The sequence below is a fragment of the Hesperophylax consimilis genome, chromosome 17, assembly GCF_061612785.1.
Source record: "Hesperophylax consimilis isolate HC1 chromosome 17, BYU_Hcon_1.0, whole genome shotgun sequence".
In the NCBI taxonomy this organism is placed as follows: Eukaryota; Metazoa; Arthropoda; class Insecta; order Trichoptera; family Limnephilidae; genus Hesperophylax; species Hesperophylax consimilis.
Genome location: NC_142852.1, coordinates 5,396,392 through 5,421,503, shown reverse-complemented (window position 1 = coordinate 5,421,503; position 25,112 = coordinate 5,396,392). Strand labels below are relative to the sequence as shown.

At 35.2% G+C, this 25,112-nt stretch overlaps 1 protein-coding gene across 4 annotated transcripts in view; it reads right to left on the bottom strand.

Annotated features, from left to right (window-relative positions):
• Positions 1-8,450: 8,450 nt before the first annotated feature.
• The window catches only part of LOC149415836 (zonadhesin-like), a 36,000-nt gene continuing 19,338 nt past the window's right edge, over positions 8,451-25,112 (bottom strand). For 2 of the 4 annotated variants that reach the window (XM_089641488.1, XM_089641487.1), the window contains exons 3-15: positions 23,205-23,390; positions 22,583-22,774; positions 22,119-22,307; positions 21,831-22,031; positions 21,139-21,324; positions 15,707-15,889; positions 14,955-15,131; positions 12,395-12,592; positions 11,829-12,014; positions 11,147-11,320; positions 10,407-10,508; positions 9,777-9,959; positions 8,451-8,907 (exon numbers count right to left, since the gene is read on the bottom strand). In XM_089641488.1, coding sequence (XP_089497614.1) covers positions 8,705-8,907; positions 9,777-9,959; positions 10,407-10,508; positions 11,147-11,320; positions 11,829-12,014; positions 12,395-12,592; positions 14,955-15,131; positions 15,707-15,889; positions 21,139-21,324; positions 21,831-22,031; positions 22,119-22,307; positions 22,583-22,774; positions 23,205-23,390 — 2,360 coding nt within the window. In that variant the 3' untranslated portion in view covers positions 8,451-8,704. The remainder of the gene's footprint in view (positions 8,908-9,776; positions 9,960-10,406; positions 10,509-11,146; positions 11,321-11,828; positions 12,015-12,394; positions 12,593-14,954; positions 15,132-15,706; positions 15,890-21,138; positions 21,325-21,830; positions 22,032-22,118; positions 22,308-22,582; positions 22,775-23,204; positions 23,391-25,112) is intronic. The other 2 variants (XM_089641491.1, XM_089641489.1) reach the window with 1 other exon arrangement.

Here is a 25,112-nt window from a genome sequence, read left to right as displayed (position 1 = left end):
AATTTGACAAAAAAACATTCGGACTCCCAGTGGAAAAAAACCTTAACCATGTTCCTACTGCAATGGATTGTTCTCAAAAGTAACATTAGACGAGTCACATGCGGACAGTCACAGTGGAGAAAAACCTTTTTCTTGTTCCAATTTCAACTCTCCTTGTTCTCAAAAGCAAAATTTTAAAAGACATAAGCGGACGCATTTACAGGATAGCCTTGCTTGAAACATATATTGAATCTTAGATCTGACGTGATAATAGGGAGTCTTCAGTATTCAAAGATTATATCATTCATGAGTGGTTAAAATCGTTTTTGTTTCCATAGAATTTTTCCTATTTTTTATCGCAAGGTAAAATATATGATTTTTTTTCCTTGAAAACTAAAAAAAAAATTATATTTAATTATTTTTAACAACATAATTGTTTGTCTTGAGTCCAGGAGCTAAAATAATCATATGTGAAAAACTGTGAAAGAAAACCGTTCTCGCGTTTTGTGCAGAAAGTTCTCGCGGGCTGCAGGATCACCACCCCTAATCTAAGGACGGGATATTTCATAGAATTTGAACAATTCATTAAATTTCAACGTTTATTTAGTAGTTCTCAAGCATACACCTGTATTAATTACATCCAAAGATGCTCTTGGATAATTGGAAAATTCTTTTCTTAAACTTGCTGACCAATTTAATTATTTAGTCCTATAATAACTCACCTAATTAACAGAATTATTGACACAAGTCACATTCCAGCTGAACTAAAATGCAGCATCATAAGGCCCATTTTTAAAAATGGAGATCACACCGTAACAAATAATTATAGGCCTATTTCCTTATTACCCGCATTAGAAAAAATATTAGAAAAATATATATCTATAAATTTGGATAAATATTTAAATAATTTGGGCATTATTGATGAATGTCAGTATGGCTTCCAAAAACAAAAAAGCTGTGATAAACTGCTCGAAAAATTTTCCAATTATATAAATTCAGAGCTTAACTCAAAAAAACATGTACTAGTATTATTTATTGATTTCTCAAAAGCTTTCGATACACTCAGCCATACACAATTAATCAAGGTACTCGAAATCATAGGAATCCGTGGTAAACTCCTATCATTTTTCAAAAACTATTTAACAAATAGAAAAATGTATGTAAAGATTTTGAATGTAATGAGTAATTTTAGATTTATTAAATCAGGGGTGCCACAAGGGTCAATTTTAGGACCAAAATTATACATTATATATGTTATTGCCATGTCTAAACTTTTTAAAATAGCCCGTAGATTTATTTTTGCTGATGATACTGCACTAGTTGTCTCTAATGAAAACCCTGAAATAGCTATTCAAGAATTACAAATTGACTTTAACGAACTACTTAAATGGTCTCATGATGTAGGATTAATTATTAATGTCAAAAAAACTAAATGCATGTATATAAGATCACCGAGCTTGAAAATGTGGAACTTACCTAAAATAACTGCACATAATTTTGATTGTATACATAAAAAAATGGATAATATCTGCTGCTGTGAAAAAATTGATTTTGCAAACGAATATACCTACCTTGGCATAATCGTAGACAATAACTTTAAATGGGACAAAAGTGTGATCAAAATTTGTAACCAGCTCCGATGTTTAGCGAGTAATTTTTATAAATTAAAATTTGTATTGCCTCGATGTACTCTCAAACTTATATATCATTCTATGGTCGAATCAATACTTAGATATGGAATTCGAACTTGGGGACACTCGAGTAATATTAATATTAAATTCATTCAAAATCTACAAACTGCTATAATTAAAAAAATTGTTAAACCTAGCATTTATAAACAAAGAAACAACTTAAAATTACTGTATGGCTCTGAGGGCCTACTCCCAATTAAAGGGTTTCTCTGGTTTATTATAATTATGGATAATGCGGGAGAAAATGCATACAAAAAGCCATTGGTGCATAGTCACAAAACAAGATTTACTGAAAAAAAAGGCCTAAAAATTCCACTAATATCAAATAAGTATGGTAGCAGAACACTTGACTATTTGGTACCTGTGATTTATAACAAATTTAACAAAAACTTTAACTTGAAAAATAATGAGGAACCCTGCCCTAAACTGACAAAAAAGTGGTTAATAAATGAACAAAACGTTTATCTATCCTAAACATTATATTTGGTATTAATATTTAAACTTAAGCTAATGTGTATTATGTTATAACATTAAATGGTAGAACCTACAGACAAGCTGATTGTCACAGCTTTGTGGGACTACCCATATCTTATATTGTATTAAATGTAATTATATTAAATTTAATATATAAAAAAAAAAAAAAAAATAAAAAAAAAAATAAAAAAAAAAAATAAAAAAAATATGATGATTTTTTCCTCTCATTAACCTTTTCCTTGCCGTGATAAAAATATTTTCACCATGTCGTCTTGTAACGCTGCAATACTGTATGAGTTTTGGATGTTATTATGAATTTTTTATACAAAAATAGTTGTGAAATTTTTCACGGGTAATTATATAAATATGGGACATATGAATATTGAATAATTATTTGAGCATTGAATACTTGTCTTGTACTTTTCTGAAAGTACCTGTAAAAACTAGCACTGATGAAATCCTTAACATACTCAATATCATGTCACTTAAACAACTCTTTTCTAAAACAATACTCCCTTACATTCATAAATAAAACACAAGAAATAACAACACATGTATATAAACCACTAGATCTCAAGGTCCAAAACATATCCAACAACCAACTACAACATACAAAATTTAGGCAAAAAACCTTCCTATACTATGTTACTAAACTTTACAGTAAAATCGCACTCGCATTTAAAACTCATAACAATATTTTAACATTTAAATATCAAATAAAAAGCTGCAAACAAAACATAGGGAGATCAGAAATAGATAATTGCAGACTGAAACTGATACCACTCAACTGAACATAAAAACACCATAATAATAATAATTAGATGATTTGTATAACGCCGTTTTTATGCAAAAACACCACAATCACCATGTAATATATCCGTAATTATTTCGGAAAAAAACGTATTCATAATTAGATTAATTAATATTATCTATACAACTAAATTTTAACCATATTTAAATGAAATCCACGGGAGATCCCAGTGAGGGTATCATTATATTTATATTTGTCACAAAAAAGTAGATAAAAAACTAAATATTATTTATGATTTATTATTATTTATTATTTATGATTATGATGACACGGCCAAAAGTATTTTTGTTATTTGTTTTTAGGGTGTTATGCCGTGTTGCGCTTACTTTTTCTTTAGCCAACGTTTCGGACAACATTACAGTGTCCATCATCAGGGCAGATGTCACACATCTGCGAGTGCCCCTGTATAGAGCGCACTCCACAGATGAAGTACCTCGGCCTCACCATTGACCCGTACCTCAAATGGAATATACATACTCAGATCATTGCAAATAAATTTAGGAAAACAATACATTTCTTCAGATCCGTAATGAACTTCCTTAACTTACAAATTCTAAAAACGATTTATTTTGCATTAACCCAATATATCATTGAGTATGGTATCATTGCATGGGGAGGGGGTACTTCATCAGCTCTAGATCCTGTTGAAAAGGCGCAGAAAACATTTATGAAAATTATCCTCAAACTGCAAACGGTAACTTAATTTTCAACATAATGAGGGTATTTGATGTTCGACAGATCTATGTAAAAACTATCCTCGTGCATCTCTTTAAAAACAAACACGTGCTTTACGAAAAACTAACTTAAGATTTACGCGTAATTCGAACAAAGACATATTGCAAGTTCCAGCACTTTCTTCCACCTTCGGTCAACGTAGCTTTAGATACTTTGCCACAAAAATATTCAACATGCTCCCAGAAAATATTAAACTGAGTCAAACACAGAAAGAGTTTAAAAAAATGTTAAAATTTGGATTTATTCAAATGATCGAGCATATACTGGTACCCTCACCCAAACGCCTTTTCATTGACAGTTATTGTAGTATGTACCTATGGTGATAAAACTTGCTGTATTTGTATTGTGTAAATGCAAACAATAATGAAACCTAACCAAATGCTTTGTCACTGTAAGTTATTATAGTATGTATTGTGCTTAAACTTGCTGTATTTGTATTTTCTATATGTAAACAATAATGTAACCTAAAATAATGGATTGCTGTATTGGAACCCATATTAAACATTTATAAGCAAACCATAGACAAATTGAAAGAAAAAATTAACTAAAAATTCTGCCTCAATACAGTTTCGCCTAGTTTTTTTTATTTTTTTTTTATATATTAACTCCACACAGGAGGCCCTGAAGAAAATAATTTCCCTCAGGGCCTATGTCATCTTTGGGGATGCTGTGTGGAGGGTCTTTAGTTAGGCAGGTTATGCACAACCTAAAATATAGGATATTATGCCATTTCTATATAACACTCTTATATTCATATCTACTTTTTTCTTATATTGGAAACTGCTGTATTATTGTAACATTATTCTTTCAACAATTTCATTGTTTCTAACTGAAATATAATTATACAACTTACTAATGACAAATTATATATTCTGTAATTTTTTGATGAAATAAATAAATAGAAAGATTTGTGTTAAAATTTTCAATCATTTTTGCAAGAAAAATATTGTTTTCGCAGGCGTACCACTGGTCAATACTAGGCCCTACCTTGTGTATAATATATTTAACTGCAATGAAATTTATTTTTTCTCGTCTAAAAAATTACGTTTATGCTGACGACACTGCATTAGTTATTTCACATGAGGATTTATTAATGGCAAATTGACTTTGTCACTCTTCAAAAATGGTTACATGATCTAGGTTTAATAATCAATGCTAAAAAAACGAAGCTTATGCACATCAGATCTCCTCATAATAACATCACCATAACTCCTAAAATTATTTCTCGTGACTTTAATTGTATCCATAACTTTGTAATACAACCATGCTCATGTAAAAATATTGAACTCGTTTCAAAATACGTAGAAATAGGCTTAACAATTGATTGTAATTTGGAATTTAATTTAAATTTAAAATGGAATATAAATATAAGAAAAATCTGCACACGGCTTAGAGCTATAGTGAGCAAACTTTATAGATTGAAGTTTTTTGTTCCGCCAAATACCCTTACCTGTCATTGGCGGAATCCCTAATAAGATATGGAATAACTTCATGGGGACATTCAACAAAAACAAATCTTCTTTCAGTCCAAAATGTACAATATTCTTTGGTAAAATTATTATTAAACAAAACTAAATACGAACAACGACATGAATATACAATTCTGTAAATTTATTATCTGTTCGTGCTATATTGTGGCTTAAAATTGCGAGTCAGCATAAATCTCAATTTGAACATAATAAAATAGTGACACATGTTCATAATACAAAACTAATTGCAAACGATGGACTTGTAGCGACACCTGAATAAATATGGTCAAAGAACTCTAGAATACCTCGTTCCATTAATTTACAACATGTTACCAAACTCAATAAAAAGCTGTGAATTGACTCACAGAAGGAAATGTATGTTAAAAAAAGGTTATGTGAAAGAATTGTTTTATGCTAATGTAATTATGTGTATATTTTATGTACTTCGCAGCCTTAGTTCTTGTATGTTCAATAGACCATTTAGCAAATTTTACAGGAGACATTTATTTTGTTTTTACAGGCAAATTCTAAACAATTCTCGATTTTGGTCATTTCATTTAGTACATATGTGTGAGAAGAAATTTTTAAAGATCATTTTTCGAAGATTGGAGCTATAATATGCCCATATTATGACTTTAAAGGTGGACGTTGAACATGGCATTAAAATTTGGCTCCCATATGTTTGAGGTATTTTTTGTTCAATTAGCCAATTAGTGGTAAATTGTATATACAGGGTGATTTTCCGATTTCAAATACTTTATTTTTATCTTAGGTAATAGTTGACGTAAAGCATTACTTTAAAATATACAAACAGCGTCCTTGAGGTGATTTTTCACATAAACTGTTCCATATAAATCACCCAAATATTATGTAAGTTTAAAAACAACATACAAGTGCAAAGGTACCTACAGATAATATACTACTATCGGTGTTCGGTGCATGCGTGATGTGAAATATTCTTAAATCGTACGTATTACGGCCTCCGTGGTCTAGGGGTACTCTTGACTAGAAATCCGGAGGTCGCGGGTTCAAACCCCGGCGTGCGTAAGTAAATTTTATTTGATTCATTTATGTTATTTCACAAATTATTCATTGAAAATAACATACAGTTTATTTGCGGCTTGTTCCAGAGAGGAAGATATGGTATAAAGACCACAATCAGAATTGAAATGGATTTAGCCGTGTTTGGTACCAGATCTGAATAAGTACTCACTTACCTTCTCTCTTCTCCTCCCTCCTCCTTCATCTCTTTCTCCTCTCCATCTCCTTCCCCTCCACACTACCTTAAGCCTCACAATATACGAATATATCCCAATCGGGGATTCCACAGTCTCTGGAACCGGCTCCAGATGGTTGGGAGCAGTTGAGACTGTAATCCATAAAAAAAATCCCAGTTTTGCGTAAAATTATTCAATTTCAATTTTCAGTTGAAAATTTTAACTGATTACTATTACATCAAATAAATAAATTAATAACTCTTTATTTGTAATGTGTGTTGGTTTGTTTTAATTGTTTCGTTACCTACATTTGACAAATGTCATTTTTAAAGTTTATTTACTTAAGAAAGATTTTTTTTTCCGAAATGTGTTATTTGCCGAGATCTTTTTATTAATGTTGATTATCGTGATTAAATATTATTTTTTTAATACTTTCAGCACTAAAAATCCTAAAATTATTTTATCCCGCGATTTGGCTTATGATATAACAATTATAACAATACATTTATTATTGTGAGTCGTGTGCCTAGTTGGTTTTCTTGTAGTTCCTACATAAGAATTTATTTATTGATTTTTATGTGACTAAAAAACAAATAATCGGAAACTTTTAATTGAATGAGTTCAAAATTAAAAGATTTGGACATCGTCTTCATCAGCGATCTCAGCAGTGATAACGGACTAAATATGTGTCGTAGATGTCTTTCAATCAGACTATTAGGACAGTCGACTTCTTGCACATTTCCATGTCCTGGCTCTTTTGTTGTATTTCTTCAACAAAAATAAGTTTTTATACACTAATATAATTAATTAAGACCCATTTTAAGTGAAAGCCCTAAGGGTGTAAATAAATTATTGAATACATAAATAATAAATGAAGCAACCTGTATATTGGCCTACCAAATTCAAGAAGTACATGTTAAATATGGTGAAAAAGCCTATAAATCACATAATTTTAAGACTTACCTTTCTATTAATTGAGCTACTGGTCTAAGGTTTATTGATTCTGGAGTCGCTGAAGACATTTTTCAGTTCAATAACAGTATATTTTTTCAACTAAACGTATTTTTAGTGGAACAATTTAGTTGTTAAAAAACAACTAAAAAAAATCAACATGGCCCCCTCATTTTAACTAGCCGACTCCTGATTGGTTGAAAGTGGAGATTAAACATTCAAGACCTCAACGTTCGGCGGGATGTTGAACAAATATAATATGAACTTTTAAAAAAATATTATATTCAAAACGTTGAGTGTTTGAATGTTCAATATCCGGGAGTTTGAACAAATAAGAACTAAAACATTGTTCCGTGAGTGGATATTGGCACTCGAAAAATGCTGAAAATGTCACTTAAAAACAAAAAAATATGTTTTTTTAGCTTCATTAATGCGCAATAGGCTAATTAACATATTGGCATTCATAACTCAGTTTTGAAAAAAAAGGTCTATTGAACACACAAGAACTAGGACAGCGAGTAGGTATGATAAAATATAGATTACAGTCTTACAATAGACAGTGCAGTAGTCTGTAGTAGACAGTAGGTATGATAAAATATTGATTACAGGCTTACACTAGACAGTGCAGTAGTCTATAGTAGACAGTAGGTATGATAAAATATAGATTAAAGGCTTGCAGTAGATAGTGCTGTAGTCTATAGTAGAAAGTAGGTATGATAAAATATAGTTTACAAGCTGAAGGTACACGGTGCACTTGTCTATAGTAGACAGTAGGTATGATAAAATAAAGATTACAGGCTTACAGTAGACAGTGTAGTACTTTATAGTAGACATTCATTTGAGAAATATTTTAAGATTTGGAAATGGGAAGTGAAAGAGATCGTACAGAAGCGACATAGTTTGAGTTTGAAGAACATCCTTACGTAATTGTTTTACAGATCAGGTTGGAACTTTACTCTAGCTCTTTGCTGAGTTACTCCTGCTCTGATGACGGATGATGTAGAACTCAGGTTTGTGGTCCCAGGTGGAACTGTGTTGGCAAATTATTAGTAGGAATTTCAGGATGAAAATTTGGAACAATACAACAGAATCAGCCCAAACTGAACCCGAAAAAACACAGCAATAATGTAATAATTTTTATTTGCTAAATCTTGCAATTTTAATAACAGAAATATGTACTTAAATACAGGTTTGCGCAAAGAATTTATGTTTACTCATTAATATTTTTTTTTGACAATAAGGGTAAAAATATTATTTTTAATATTTCCAAAAGGTAGTTTGAAACATGCTGTATAGAATCAGCGCATCTGTTTGAGTGGTTAATATGTTCATTGTTATTCAACATTCTATGTTATTCAAGATTATTTATAATATTATTTAGTAGTTGGTGACCTTTTTAGGACAATTCTTGCGGGCCACACAGGTGGCATCCACAGCACTCTTCTTCAGGAAGCCGACCTTGCAGCGGCACCCCTTTGCTGGCACCTTGTCCTTGCATTGGGCCACCGTGGGGCACTCACACGTGCCACCGGCGCAGGGACTCGGAGAGGCCACCAGTTCGGAGTTGGGGTCAGTGCAGCCTGGAATCAGAGTGTTTATTTGTTACAATGTTGAACATGTGGGCTTGGGTGCGAAAATAAACAATCTGAATTGATATTGCTTGTACAATATGCGGTGCTAACAGTATGGAAGATTGACACCATCTACAGTTTCTTGTGTTTAGAATTAACCAAATGCTTGTGTAGTTAGATACAATGCAGAATGAGTTAATGATGAATATCAATAATTCCACAGTTATATTTTTACAAAAGAGACAACGAAAACAATACGCAATCTTGTCGTGAATAATGAACACTTGGAGCTGGTGGACGAGTTTGTGTATCGAGAGATGGAAATGTTGAAATAAGGGTAGGTAAATGTATGATTGACAGCGGTAGCTTATGAAAAGTTGTAAAGAGAAGCAAGGCTAACAGTCCAAAAAGGAGTGCTGGTACAAACCCTGGTGTATGGCATTGAGGCATGGAACTGGTACAGGAAGGATGTAAATGGAATGCTTATTAGAAATACTGTTTCAGTTGATGCGGCTATGCCGTCAAATCAATACCTTTTATTCATAATCGGACACCAAAAATGAGGTTCGTACCAAAAGAAAACCCTTTTGATATAACTGTGGATTCTCTGGGTCAACGACCTCTGAACCTTTGAAGTTTCTGTGCCTTTTGGTGGGGCAACAAATAAAAAGTATTACTTCTATAGAAAACACATAAGAGGTACTGCAAGGATTAGTATTGGGTCCAACATTGTTTGTAACTTTCATAAAAGTTACCAGCCGTAGCTCGCCACTGGGGTGACTTATGGTAAGGTTATCCAATGAATAGTACCAGGCGCGGTGGTATCCATAACCGCCTCACATAATGAGAGTATTTGTAATTTATCAATTTGTTCTTACATTGTTCTGGTTTGACGCACTTATTGGCCAGGCCTCTCACGAATCCAGGCAGACAGCGACACGCGACAGGGCAACCGGGCGGCTTGGTACATTTGGCAGCTTCACCTGAAAACACCATTGCGCAAGTCCGGTCGGCGCACAGCGCGCAGGTGTCAACTATTTCATTCGCACCACATTGAGGGGCTGGAAATAATAAGAAATTGGTAATAATATGCAAATTCAAATCAGAAAGGGCTGCAATGCATGAGATATGTGTCCACCCTCAATAGTTATACACCACAAAGATTTCACTTGAAAAAAAAAGTGAAAAAGAAGATATTGGGATGTTTTAAAATAAGATACTTGGTAATAATATTAATATTTAAATTGTGAGTATTAGTTTGATGAAAATAATAATAATGACTAATTGGTGTGTAAATTGTGTAATTATGTATGTAATGAAAGGACCATTGATTTTATACAAGTGACCACTGCACAAAGTAGAAAATATGTTGTGATCTCATTTGATTCAGCGCTATTGAAAACATAGTGATCATTATCCCACTCGAACTTGAAGGATATTATTCCTCCAAGCCCTTGATCTAGTTTGTAAACATTTATTTTAGAGGAAAGTCATCTAAAAGTACTAACTTGGCCGCGCAATACACTTCCCGCCCTTGTCCTTAATAAATCCACTCTTGCATTTGCAGCCATCTGCTGGGTTTACGTTCAAGTCTCCCTGGCATGGTTTAGCTAAAAAAAGTTGTGTAAAGGCATTGATAAGAAGTTTTTACAAATAGAATTTGTGTGTGACACATATAATTCAATGTATTCGATTGGCGTTTTTGGTACCCAACCAAGTACCCAACCAAGTACCCAAAAAACTTTGTAACAAAGCAAAAAAACTAATTGAGCAAATAAAACTTTTTTAAATCATAAAAAGAAGGGAAAATCTGATGAGGGTTGGTGGGTTTTAGGAATAAATTCTACACTGCTTTACTCGAACGCCTTGCAGAAGCACTTATTGTTGCAGATCTTGTTGATGATGGTGCAATACTAGAAAATGATAATACAGTAAGGCACAGGTGTCGTAGTTGTTTGGATTGTGCTAGAAATTCCTTGACTGTAATGCAGATATTCTTGGCATCCCTAGCGAAGCCCACCTAGTAGTAGCATTTATTGTTTCTTGTTGTTGATGGTGCAACACTAGCAAGTGTTTGGATGTTGTTTGGACTGGCCTAAACACTGCTCGACTGAAATGCAGACATAGTCTGCGTCCCTGGAGAAGCCCACCTTGTTGAAGGTCTTGTTGATGATAGTGCAATACTAGTAAGTGATATCACAATAAGGCACACAGATCTGGTAGTTGATTAGTTGTTGTTTGGACTAACCTGGACACTGCTTGACTGGAATGCAGACGTTCTTGGCGTTCCTGGCGAAGCCTGCTTTGCAGTAGCACTTTTTGCTGCACGTCTTGTTGATAGTAGTACAACGTTCCCCAAGGGTGGCGCAAGTTGTGTCGCAAGCGGAGCCGCAGTCGAAGAACTCATTCACTCCGCATTTCTCTGAAGGCAAATACAAAATGAACATTATTGATAATAGTTCGCTGGTGTGGACTGATCCAGTAGGACTATAAGAAGCACGCCAATGGATAAATGTTCAGTACAGAATTACCCTGAACGGAACGCATCAAAAAGCAGGTGACATATCATATTTCCATATAAAAAAAATGTGTCGATGATAAGAGGCATTCAGAAAACCTCAGTGCTTCTATTTGAGGATGCTCGGTAAATTGTAAGTGGAAGTGAATTTAGATTTTGTATAGATTTCAACCGTGTACCAATATTGAGCAAACGTTTTGCGTATCTCATGACATACCGACACTGGTTACAAATGGATTACAATTTTTAGGGAGTTGAAGTATATTTTATAATTTCACTCGAGATCTGTTGGTTGTCAATAGCCTTGAAATAACATAGCATAGAGAGATATGACATAACATAGAGGGAAGAGTAAATAGCAGAAAAAATAAAACATAAACGAAAGAGAAAAAGATCAAAAGGGGTGTTTTACGACAGTCAGCTTCCTTGATACATTTCTCTTCATAGTCCCTGACGAAGCCGGGTTTGCACTTACAGCCTCCCCCCTTGACGCAGGATTCCGTGCAGGCTGTAGGGGGGTCCTTGCTATTGGCGCAGGTGCGGGGACATTGGTCTCCACAGGCAGAGAACAGTGCATTCACGTCTCCTCCACAAGATTCTGTAAACAGAAATAGGTGCATTAATAGTACCTAATTTTATAGGTATTACTTTAAAAAATAAATAACCGACACAGAGGAAATATTCAACATGTTTGATATACCTACTACATACTCGTATATATATAAGACAAATTCACATAAAGCAATACTTACTAAAACCGTATAATTTCAATAAAAGTATCCCTCAACCGACCTCTCCCGATCCGCCCGTTGTTGATCTAATGAATGGTTTGCGGAGAGGCGATATCCATATCAACTTGGTATTATTGCACTTCTGCTGAGTTTGCCCGGGCTGCAGTCTACAGAACGTAGAGTTTCCCGATGTGAGCTAACCTCAAATTGAAGACAGTACCAAGAATACATAAAATGCACAACTCACGGTATGGTTTATCATCCACACATAGTCCTGTGTCGTCCCTGCAGGTGTCTTTCTGGCAACGGCAGTAAGGACGGCAGACCAGGTCCGATTGATCTATTCCCTCACAACCCAAAGGCCCGTCCTTTACGCAGCGCTCGTCCAAGCAGGACGGCTTGCAGGCATCGTAAACTGAGGGCAGGGGACAGTCGAAGGGCTGGGCTGAAGAAATCAATACATCATCAATTCTCTTGCATACTCTTATATTAGTCACGATAAGACTCATAACATTGCTGACTCAAGGTTTTTTTTCAATTATGGTAGGCGGGTATATATATATGGTATAATACCCCAGAAATCATTCATTACATAACCAGGTCACCCAAAGTAGCTCGCTGCATTTGGTAACTTACCTACCTGACTTACATACTTACTACCTATTATTTTTTATGCATAGCACAAAGGGTAAAAACTATTTTACAAACAATAATTATTAGCCTGAAACACTCATCCACGTTGAAAAATCTCCTGATAAAAGATACATGACGCCGAAAAAAAAAATTTAAAAAATATATAATAAATAAAAATAAGTTGGTTGTTTCAGGTGAAAAAATGTAACAAGCAGTAATAGGCCACTTGCATCTACTTTTTTAATTTTTTTTTCCGGTTAAGGAAAATATTCTAAGACATTCTGTATTATTATTTTTTTTTTATCGTATTTTTGAAACCCTGGGGATTTTTCGAAAATTTCAATCCGAAAAATCAGACCTTTTTGTATAAACCGGAAAGACGGGACATAATTTTATAGGTGAGAAAAAACAATGATTACATAGCCGAAAATCATTTTAAAAAAAAGAACGTTTTCCACACGAATGACACAGCGGAATAACGAGGCATACCAAAAATATTACATCTCATAAATATTTTTTTCCTTGATCCATCTTATTGATCATAAATCATTATAATGTACAACGTCTATATTAATAAATCCAATGTAATATACTTGTACTTGTAAATTATAATAATAATAAGAATATTATAAAATTTGATTTTGATAAAATCAGCACCATAACCATTATACCTCTAAAACACGTACCGACGTCTAAATTGTACGGGGTTCTCTTCACATCTGTCAAAAATTCAAACCAAATGAAACGTTCGCAGAGAACAAACAATAAATCTAGTGAACGATTTCAAAAATTCGCCTGAAATCAAAGTGATGCCATATTAAAAAATTAAATCAGTGTGGAATTTTACAAAATTAATAGGAACATTTTCAGTAGACGGGACATTTTCATGTAGTGACGACACGAGCCCAAATAATGGATTTATTTATTTAAAAATAAAAATAAATGTACATTTCTACAAAATTTTACTAACATTTTCGTAATCTTAGTAAAAAGATCTATCCACACGATTTTTTCCAAGTCGTTATGAAATCCATGCAAGTGGCCTATTGTTGAATGAAACACTAGTATATATTGAATTATTTCGCGGATAAGAGATAAGCCGCCATAGCTCAGTGGTCAGAGCTGTCGACCGGAAATCGAAAGGACACGGGTTCATGTCCCGTTGGCGTCATATATCTTTTATCTGGAGATTTTTCAATGTGGATGAGTGTTTCAGGCTAATAATTATTGTTTGTAAAATAATACTTACTACCCCCTTTACCTTCCCTCTATAATTTTCTAATAAAGTCCATCCACACAGCATCCCCAAAAATGATATAGGGCCAGAAGAAAATAATGTCCTTCAGGTCCTCATATGGAAAAAATGTAAAAAAAATATTTTAATTTACTTGATCATGACGTTTTTTAATTTACTTGATCTTCAACCATTCGTTTTCATTCCATAATATATTCTGCTTATTCAAATTTCTCCGTTCATATGCTCTACGTGCCCTCCCTCTCCCTTTCTTAATGCTATTGATTAATCAGCCTGGAAGCATTCTGATATTTTACACAACTCATTAAATGATATTAGGATGTGTCGTATCTACGACTCGTTCTTGAGTTCAGCAGCGGAATGATCTGATGGTCCCTGTGTTTCCTCCCTCCTACAACATTGGTCGCTCCACTACTTCATCTCATTAAAAAGACTCTCCACACAGCATCACCAAAGATGTTAGGTCAAGAGGGAAATTATTTTTCTCAGGCCTCCTGTGTAGAATCAATGTTATTAGCGCATTACTACGAGCACAGTATTACATTGTATTTGACTCACAATACTCCCTGTTGTCTACATCCTTGTCACTCTTGAAGCTATTTAAATAATATGCAAGTGCACTCTTCTTTTTTTACATTAACCCAACACAGGGCCTATGTCATCTTTGGGGATGCTGTGTTGTGGTCAGGGGCATCCTGAACACACCTCACCCGATGAAACCGAGCACCCCTGCTAAATCACCAAATGTAGTGAAGCTCTTGGGGTGACCTATGGCAGATGTGTCGGTTGTCCAATAAATGGTTCCCGGGGCGGCGGTACTCAAAACCGCCTCCCAAATTGAGAATTATGTTAATAACATTCCCCGTGACTTATTTTTGCGCATTACAACGAGCACGGCATAATTTTATTATCAACTTACGACACTCCCTGATGTCAATGCAGTTGCCAAACCTGTTCCGCTTGAAGTTGAGTTTGCACTTGCAGGCGGCCGTACAGGGGATGTCCCGCCTGCACTTGAACATGGCCCCGATGGTATCACATGTCTCCGGGGGACAGGAGTAACTGCACATGTCGAGTACCTGGTTCTCTCCGCACACTAGAAATAACATTCATTTTAAGGTCCCGCTAGATTTTGCGATGAAACGCTGATGTTGTCGCCAAATTTTTAAATATATCTCGTGGCCCAAGGGTTGTGACCCTAAATGGCTGATTTATTCTAAAAATAGATAATTATCCGTTGCTTGTTAGTGTGCTTATGTCATCGTGCGGGGAGGGGAGTCAAATAAAAGCCTCGAAATTCATTTTGAGCAACCAAAGATTCAGTCACAACTCCGCAAAGGAAAGGGTTATATGAGTTACTCGTACGTCGTCGTGTAGATCTTGGGGTGCACTAAAAAGTGAGATGAGCAGAAACACATGAATTTTGCTCAGTGACGCAATGTAGGGATACCACCCACCTTAATTATTAATTTTAATTTGTAACTCTTCAAGCATCGGAAGAAAATCACTAGCTACAAACATCGTATTTTACTATTAGAGCGGCTATGGGTCGGTTAATCATTTATCTAGTACGATGGATGATATGATTGACGTTTGATCAAATAACCCAATTCAAAATTTGATCAAGCGAGGAGTTACATAAAATAAAGCCTTTTAAATTAATAAACTCACCGCATTTATCAGGGCTCACGCACTCTCTGTTGGCGTTCTTGAAGAAGCCAGTCTTGCATTCGCATGCAGGTGCGCAGGCTATATAGTCGCATGTCCTGTTCTGACCGAGGTGTGCGCAGTCCTCCGCGCATGCACTCACGCAAGGGCTGTATTGCATGTTCTTCTCGGGGCAGACGTTCACTTCTACAAGAAAATTTTGGAGTGCAATAATGGAGGCTTTTCTAACAAAAAAAAAAGAAACCATAGTTGTCTGGGAAGAAACAAGACAATCTACCTTAGAGCCTATCTCAGTTACTAACTAAACAGATGATCCGAAGAAGTGTGATATATATTTTTAACAATTATTTTTATAAGCAATAATTATTAGCCCTGAACTAGTGAATATGATTAATTATCAAGTTCCCAATAAGTACAACACTAGACTTCATGCTCCATTCAATATAGTTGCTTCTCGCACTAATTTTATGTTCAATTCTTGTCTTCAGAGATTGCATTGTGTGGGGAATGAAACATGCTCTGTTGATATATTTTTTAATAAAAACATCGCTTCCTTTAAAAAGCGTATATGTATGCAGATATTAAGCAAAAATCCTGTTGATTGTTAACAATAACAAACTTAATACTCTGTAACTATTTTCATAATACCTACTTCTTTTTGTATGTAATTGTTGTGTACCTTTTATTTTTGTCATAATTAATAACAAACTTACGGACATTTATAATAGTAAAAAAAAAAATTTATATTTTAAATTACAAGAATATTACCTACTTTTATAAATCGCTAGAAAATGTTTTACAACACTGGCAACCGATATTTATTTATTTATTGACGCCCTATTGGGCACATAAAAATTACAAATTTCATTTTAACAACAGTATACAACAAACAATAGAAAATCGAAATAAAATATAATGATTTCTCATACATTATTTACATTTAAAAAGTGGTGGACTAATTTGGCTTTAAATGTATTGAAGTTTAAATTAAATATGTCAGCGACATCACTTAGTTCATTGCCCAACCTATGTATTCTTTCTAACACAGAATTCGTAGCGAAGTTATTGTTGTAGAATAAAATATTCCGTCTAGTATATTTTGGAGGTATATGTAAAGATAGCAAGTTTATAGTGTCAGGGCAGTCTAACCTTGAATGAACAATTTTATATAATAAAAGGAGATCAAATATTTTTCGCCTTTCAGATAATTTCGATAAGTTAAGTTTACTGCGTAAATTGACATAATTGATTTCAATAATAGGAATACCAATTTTGAAATTAATAAAACGTAAAAATTTATTTTGAATTTTTTCAATTTGTAAACAATGAGAGTTGAAATGAGGACACCAAATGGTTGCATTGTATTCAACCTGACTTCTAACCAGAGACGTGTATAGTAATTTTATAGTTTTTATGTTATTAAAGTCTTTAGCGATTATGAGAATAAATCCAAGCATTTGTAATCCCTTACTGGTAATGCTATTAATGTGATTCAAGAAGCGTAATTTGGAGTCAAAGATAACTCCAAGATCATTGAATTCAAAAACTCTTTTTAAATTGGCATTGTTAATTGAGTAGTCGAATAATAAAGGGGTTTTAGATCTATGGAAACTGATCGTTTGGCATTTGTTGATATTAAGATGTAATTTGTTTACGATGCACCATTCATAAAGTTTATTTAAATTCATTTGTAGAGTTAAGCAATCAGAAGAATTACCGATCGATTTAAACATCTTTAGATCGTCGGCGAATAGAAGAAAGTGAATATTATCGAAAATTAGTGAAATGTCATTAATAAATAGTAGGAAAAGAATTGGTCCTAGGTGGGAACCTTGGGGGACCCCACTTGAGGCAAAAAAAGTGTAAGAAGTTGTGGAGGTAATTTTTACAGATAATTTTCTGTATGATAAGTAACTTCTAAGCCATTCGAGAAAGTTACCGCTTATTCCCAAGTGTTCTAATTTTTTCAATAAAATGCGATGAGAAACAGTATCAAAGGCTTTGCTAAAGTCAGTATAAATTGTATCGACTTGAAGACCCTTGGACAGTGTATTAGAAATAAAATTTTCGTAAAGCAATAAGTTAGAGGACGTAGATCTGTCTGGCATAAAACCATGTTGAAATGTTGATATAATTGGTTTAATTTGATGCATGATTTTAATTAATATAATCTTTTCTAAAAGTTTAGGTAGTGATGACATAATACATATGGGTCTATAATTTTCAATTTGACATTTATCTCCTTTTTTAAAAATAGGTGTTATAATGCTACTTTTCCAAATTTCAGGAAAACAACCTGTAGATAAGGATAAATTGAAAATTATAGTAATAGGAAGAGCTAGAACATGAATACAGTTTTTAAGTAATATTGAGGGAATTATATCTGGCCCCGAATTCGACCTGGTATCCAGCTGTTTGATAAAAGTCACAACATCATTTACTACCACATGGATGTTATGCAAGTTGAGTGAGCTTTCGGTAAATTGGGGTTTATCAGATAATATATTGTCATTGTCTTCAACATATACACTCTTGAAGAAATCTGCAAATAAGTTTACAATATCGTTTTTGTCATGACCCACTTTTTTCCCGTAAAACATTGTACCGGGAAAGTTAGAGTTATTTTTCCGAAAGGAGTTAGCGTAATTCCAAAATTTATTAATGTTTGTTAAAATGGAATTTTCAACATTGTTGGTGTATTTCTTGAAACATACTTTCGATTTCCTAGTACAATCTTTACGCAGAATGGAGAATGCGATATAATTATCTAGCGTTCTGTTTATTTTATAACGTTTGTGGGCAATTTTTTTATCGTATGTTAGATTAATTAGTTCAGAATCGAACCATTTAGGGAATTTAGAAGTGTAATATTTTTGTAGGGGTACAAATCTATCGATTGCTTGATAAATTACATTGTAAAAGTATTCTAAGGCCTCATTTAAACTTGAGCTTTTATAAGTGAGATCATAAGCCCAGTTATAAGTAGATAAAAATTCTATAATCTTTGGGTAATCTGCTTTTTCAAAATTACGCTTGACAATCGTGGGGTCAATTACCTTAACATAAGTATTGAGGTAATTGATTATTAGAGGGGGGTGGTATTTATCAAGTGGAAGAATCATTTCATCAGAGGCAAACACATTAACACTAGAAGAATTTGTAAAGACAAGATCGAGAAGACGAGAATTGATGTTGTACACATGGTTTTTCTGATGCAGATTTAAAAAGTTCGACATTTCTATAATTTCATGGGAGCCATGATTGATGTTGTCCGGACTCGAGGACGCGATGTTCTCAATATCCCATACAATATTTGGGAGGTTGTAGTCACCCATCAGAATAAATGTAGCATCAGGAAATTTTCTTCGCATAGTTTCAACTTCAAGGTGGTGCTCCTTATATGTTTGCAGGCCGGAGGATGGTGGTATATATGTGCAACCGATTATAAGTTTTTCATTTTTTAAGGAAACCATTACAAACACTTGTTCAAGATGTTTGTGAAGGCATTTCAGTTTCTTCGAATTCAGTTTGGTTGATACTGACAATAGTACGCCGACACCTCTTGTTTTATTGCTGGAACTTTGACATCTGTCGTTTCTGTAAATGAAATGATCTAAAAACCCCAGTTCTTGATCGTTTATGCCAGGATTTAGCCATGTTTCAGTAAGGGCATAAATTTCGTAATTCATCGTTGGTAATGTACATTTTAGTTCTTGAAGTTTCGTTCTCAGTCCTCTTACATTTTGATAATATATTATTAGTTTGTGGGTCAGTTTTTTGGATTTAATTTTACAATTGTTGGGTGATTATTAATGTACTTGATTGTAATTTCTTGCTCACCCGATGATTGCCTATTTTTTAGTTCGATTCGTAAATTATTTAGATAGTTCCTTTGAGCAACTGATTGATCAGGGTACATGCGGATGTTATTCTTCAGCAAGTGTTTTTTGCCGAGTAGGATTTTCGGCCATTTAGACTCAGCGAACTCGACTTTTACACCCCTCGGTTTATTAGTGTGGGGTCCCTTTTCCCGATTCTGTAAACTTTCAGGTCAAGAGAATTGGTAGAGTTGTCCAGGTCGAAAATGATTTTTTTTATGCTGGTAGTGTCGTCTTTCATAATATCAGTCTGGGTTATTGCTTTGCTTTCGGGGAAGTTACATATTATAATATTTTTTTCCCTTAAATTTTGATCATTCATCTCAGCAATAATATCGCAGATGTTATTTGTTTGCGAATTAGTAGTGGTAACAGCAGGAGGAATATTTTTGTACACTGATAATTCGCCTTCTAGGGTAGCCATTCTTGCAGCCATTTGGCCTATGGACCCTAGGATATTATTAGTTTTGGGCATTATTTTGGCAATATGCTCCTTGGTAAATTTGTTATTGGGATCCATCACAATATTTGTTAGTGCATTGATGGCATCTTGTGCAAGGGATATGTATGTCTGCGCATCCATGATGAGTTCGGTTATAGGTTGATAAAAATTAAAAATTAATAGTAGGTGGAACTCCCCTGATTACTGTCTGGAATCAAGTTCACTTACAGGTAGTAGTGAGTAGGTATCAGTACCTACTACGGTCTCACAAGGCGTGCGGCGAAATGCAGGTTACCTGCCTTTGGTGTAACAATAATATTAAATATTGAATTTAAGTAAAGTTATTATTATTTGTTATTAAAACTTCGGGCTTTTATTTTGTTGTTGAGGACACAAAGAAATGAACAGATTCACAACTTTTACACTGGAACACAATGGCACAGGAATAGTGTGTTAAGTTTTATTTTAAATATTTTGTGGACAGAAATAATTCGTGACTGGTTTAGTTTACTGTTGGTGAGTGAATGCTTCGAGTATGTTTGTAATTATGTTTTGTGTAATATTGTGACAATTATAATTGCTGAATGTACTGTAGACTGAGCCCAAATACCTAAGTATTTGCTGGTTGAACTCCTTTATACAATATACAATTTACTTATCGTATACTAATACTTACCTGTGTTGTGCCTACTTATGTCTTTCATGCTCAGCTTAATATTTTATTTACTATGTTATACTTCTTATGATGCTATATAGGTACTTGTTATAATGCTCCTGTATGATTTACCTTGCATGTAAAAGCCGTCAAGGCGTGAACAAACAAATAAATAATATTTGTCATGTATCACATTTAGCCATTCACATGTAATTTTGTAATTGTTAACATACCTACTAGTTTATTTCTCTTTTATTGCAATGAATTAACTCTACCTTAACTTATCTATTCACCTACCTACCTTTCATATTATGTTTACTTTTATTTTTATAGTCTATCTTTTTCCATTTAAAAATGTTTCTGTATGTTATGTTATGTAAAAGCTTGTTATGTAAAAGCCTTTAAATTAAATTAAAATTAATGTTTTAAGACAAAATATCAAGAGAATAAATTAACTTACTGCAGTCTTTAATTGGTATGCACTTGCCCCCGGCAGTTTCCCTCACGAAGCCCTCATCACAGATGCAACCAGCGGTGCATTGCGAAGTGCAGTTGAAGTTAGTGATGCCAAAAGTGGCACAAGTCCTCACGCAATCGTCGTTGCCGCAAGTCGAGTACACTTCGTTGGCAGCTGGACACTTGGGGACTATAACATCAAGATGTCGGGTGAACAATATACAAGTGAGCAAGCAAAGTGAAGAGATCCAACTCATTCAAGTCGAGAGTGTCAAACGCCTTTGTTTATGGAAACGTCTAGGAGGTATTCAAATAGTGGGGCTAGTGTATTGTTTGTTGTTAGGCGTCTTTTTTGCGGCCAGGAATGGCTACATTACGTTAAAGATGACCATGTTGGCAAGACATGGATGACAAAAAAATCCCTTGTATACGAAGATCATTTGTTTGTTTTAGAAATGTATGCGCTATCAAGTAGTGTTTCAGACAAAGTTCAGTGTAATATAAACTTTTGCAAAATGTTATCGTGCCCATGGAGACAAGTGACTAACAAGTTCATACTTAGTTTGTACTGTAGGCGCAACAATTTTTTGCCTGGCTCCTCCCTCAAACGGTAACCCACGAGTGTTATCGCATCGAATGCTGGATACCAGTTTCATGACGTTATTTGCAAAGGTACAAGGATCTGTCGATACTCACTGAAGCTGTCCCTATCCACGCAAACTCCTGATTCGTCCTCGCAGTTTCCTTCCAAGCATCGGCAGCTCCGGCTGCATAGCTTGGTGTCGAGCTGCCACTGACAGTTGTCCGGCTTCACCACCGTCGAATAACAGCGCTGGTCCACGCAGTAGTCCGGGCATGCATCGTAAACTGTCAACTCCGGGCACTCGAATTTAGGGGCTGCAATCACAATCGTAATGTTAATTACTAAGAAAAAGGAGAAGAAGAAGGAGACGGACAAGTAGAGGGATATAAGTTAGTACTCACGACATTCCCTGATATCGACGCACACCCCGTCGAGCCTGTAGAAGTTGAGCTTGCAGTTGCAGGTGGGCGGACGCGGGTTCTTGGGGTCGTAGGCTGGGCAGCTGGTGGCGGCTGCAGTACCAATCAGGTCACAGGTCTCGTAGGGACAGGGCCTACCGTACTTGGAGAACTCCTCGTTGACGCCGCACTCTAAAGTAAATAAATTAAAAGACGTCAAGTAAGAATTTTGCTCATTGTAACTGGAAAAGTGTTTTGCAGGAGAAGCAGATGAATATCGAGGTGTCCTGAACGTAAGTATCCTTGGCTCACATGCAGTACAGGACCGCGTTATGTGGAGGAGCCTGTTTCATTAGGGTTATTATAGTGGGGTTCGCAATCCTCGAGAATGACGCAGTGACTTCAAAAGAAGAAAAGTTTTGTTTATTATTTCAGTAAAACACATATAGGTAATATTTATAACTTACCACATTTGTCAGGGGTAACACACTCATTATTCGTATTCCTGAAGAATCCAGGTTTGCAGTCGCAGCCAGGGGTGCAGTGTGGAGTTTCGCAATTCCTTTCCTCGTCGCTCCGGCCAAGAGTCACACACTTTTCGGCGCATGGAGAAATACAAGCTGAAAATGTCTCGTTATTTCCGGGGCAGATGTTTATTCCTGAAAATTAGACGATAATAATATTTAACCGTTGCAGCTTGAAAGAGTAGTCTACAGTAGTAGTAGTGTGCTATTTATGTAACATTCACGTATGAAAACACACTTTAAATGATTATTTATGCACTTTTTAAATATTGAAGATATATCAGCGATTTTTAAAAGAAAACTCGGAAAAAAATACGGTCACATCTGGGACCTGAACCTGGGATAAGAACTACCAACATAATACGTTCAAAAATTGCTTTATTATATTCAATATTTAAATATTAGAAATTTGAGGTTTTACTCATCAAGGTAATCAAAAAAAAAATTAAGTTACTTTTTTACCAATAACTGTAATTTAATTTTATATTGAATGAAATCTTGCGTTCATCTAAATAAGAAAACGAAACAAAATAACACATACCTACAGTTATTTAGGTTATCTTACCACAATCCTGAGGCTTCACGCAGATCCCCTTGGCATTCCTGTAATATCCCTTTGCACAGATACAGCCGGAGCCACAGCTCGGCCTGCAGGCGATGTTGGTAAGACCAAGTGTGGCACAACTTTTCACGCAGGAGTTGTTGCCACACTCGGTCCACACCTCGTGAGGACCCTTGCACGTTTCGGGGTCTGGAAATAAATATTAAAATCTCGTCCAGTCATTCAGGTTATCTTTCCACAATCCTGAGGCGTCACGCAGATCCCCTTGGCATTCCTGTAATAGTCTTCCACACAGATCTGATACTGCCTGAAGCACAGCTCGGCCTGCAGGCGATGTTGGTAAGACCTGTAGTAGTTTTTATATTAACATTGTCTTCATAATGTTTGCAAGTTGATTATCAATCAGTTCTGGAAGCCAGGAGCAGACTATACTAGATTCTATTTTCTTGTTTCATTTGGTAGGGCATTATACGAGTATACTATATAATGCAAGGCTAATGTAAGCGTAATGAGTAAGATTAAGAAAGGGACGCTTACATGGTTTGGGGATGTAGAGCGAATGAGCGAAGAAAGGAGTGTAATGAGAATATATGACGCAATTTTTTTTTAATGTTAACTCCACACAGGAGGCCCTGAAGAAAATTATTTCCCTCAGGGCCTATTTCATCTTTGGGGATGCTGTGTGGAGGGTCTTTTTGTGGAGAGGAAGGAGTGAACATGGGTCTTGAAGAGTCCCATGTTGTAGGAGGGAGGAAACACAGAGGCCGGCAGTTCGTTCCACAGCCGAGCTGTTGAACTTAAGAACGAATCGTAGAAGCGACCCGTTCTCATGTGACAAATGTCAACCGTGTACAAATGTTGGGCGCGCGTTTGGCGTGTATCCCAACTACGCACCGGTGCCGAAGAGATCAATGACGCTAGTTCCTCAGAGCATCTTCCATTGTCATACCGATAGAACAAGGACAGCATACCTACCTGACGCCTGTGCTCTAAAGATTGCAGTCCATTTGTTAAGATTGGGGAATCTATCAAACGGACCGCCCGTTTTTGTCAAGTCAAGGGTTTTTTTCAGGTATTTAGGGGCTCCGGAACAGAGATGGCTGCCAAATTCGACAGCAGGGCGCACTTGCGATTTGTACAGGGTCAGCAGTTGTGTACTATTAAAGTATCTGCGGGCCCTGTACAGTACACCCAGCTTCTGAGAGGCCAAATGTGAATGGTGAAGCCAACGGGGAAGCCCGTGGAAGATATGGCACGATCAAGTGAATCAGATACTTGAGTCGGGTCATGTAGAGTCAGAATAATAGAAGAGTATGTATGAGACAATGTATGAATGTGAATGAGGCTAGGAGTGTGTGTTAAGACCGAGTTATTTCGCGGTCCGTCCTCTCTGCCTACCCCTGCGGGGAAACGGCGTGTTGGTTAGTTAGTTATTTAGTTAACTAGTTTAGTTTCGCAACATAAAATTTAATATTTCTTTCTCCTAAAGATGTATTTAAATTTGAAATAACCGTGTATAATTTGGCTTACTGCCCCGGTTGAGTATTTATATTGCGCAGTGGAATATACAGAAATGTTTTTCATTAAAAAAAATATTACGTATATTTATGATCTGATCATTAGATCAAGCTGCCAAGTCCTCCATCATTGCACAAGCAAAATTTTGCACTATAATTATGGTAGTAGCAGACATTTAACGCGACTAGCCATGAGCTCTTGCGATGGCAGCACTGGACTTCCGGCAGGATCCCACTTACAAGCGATGATGTCATTGATGTATTTTCTTTATTATTATTTTGTACATATACATATATAATTTATTGATGTTCTATGCATTATGTGGAACAAGTGGGATTGCACCTCCCTCCCCGAGATTTGGAGTAAACATGTCAAAATAAAAACATGGGTTTA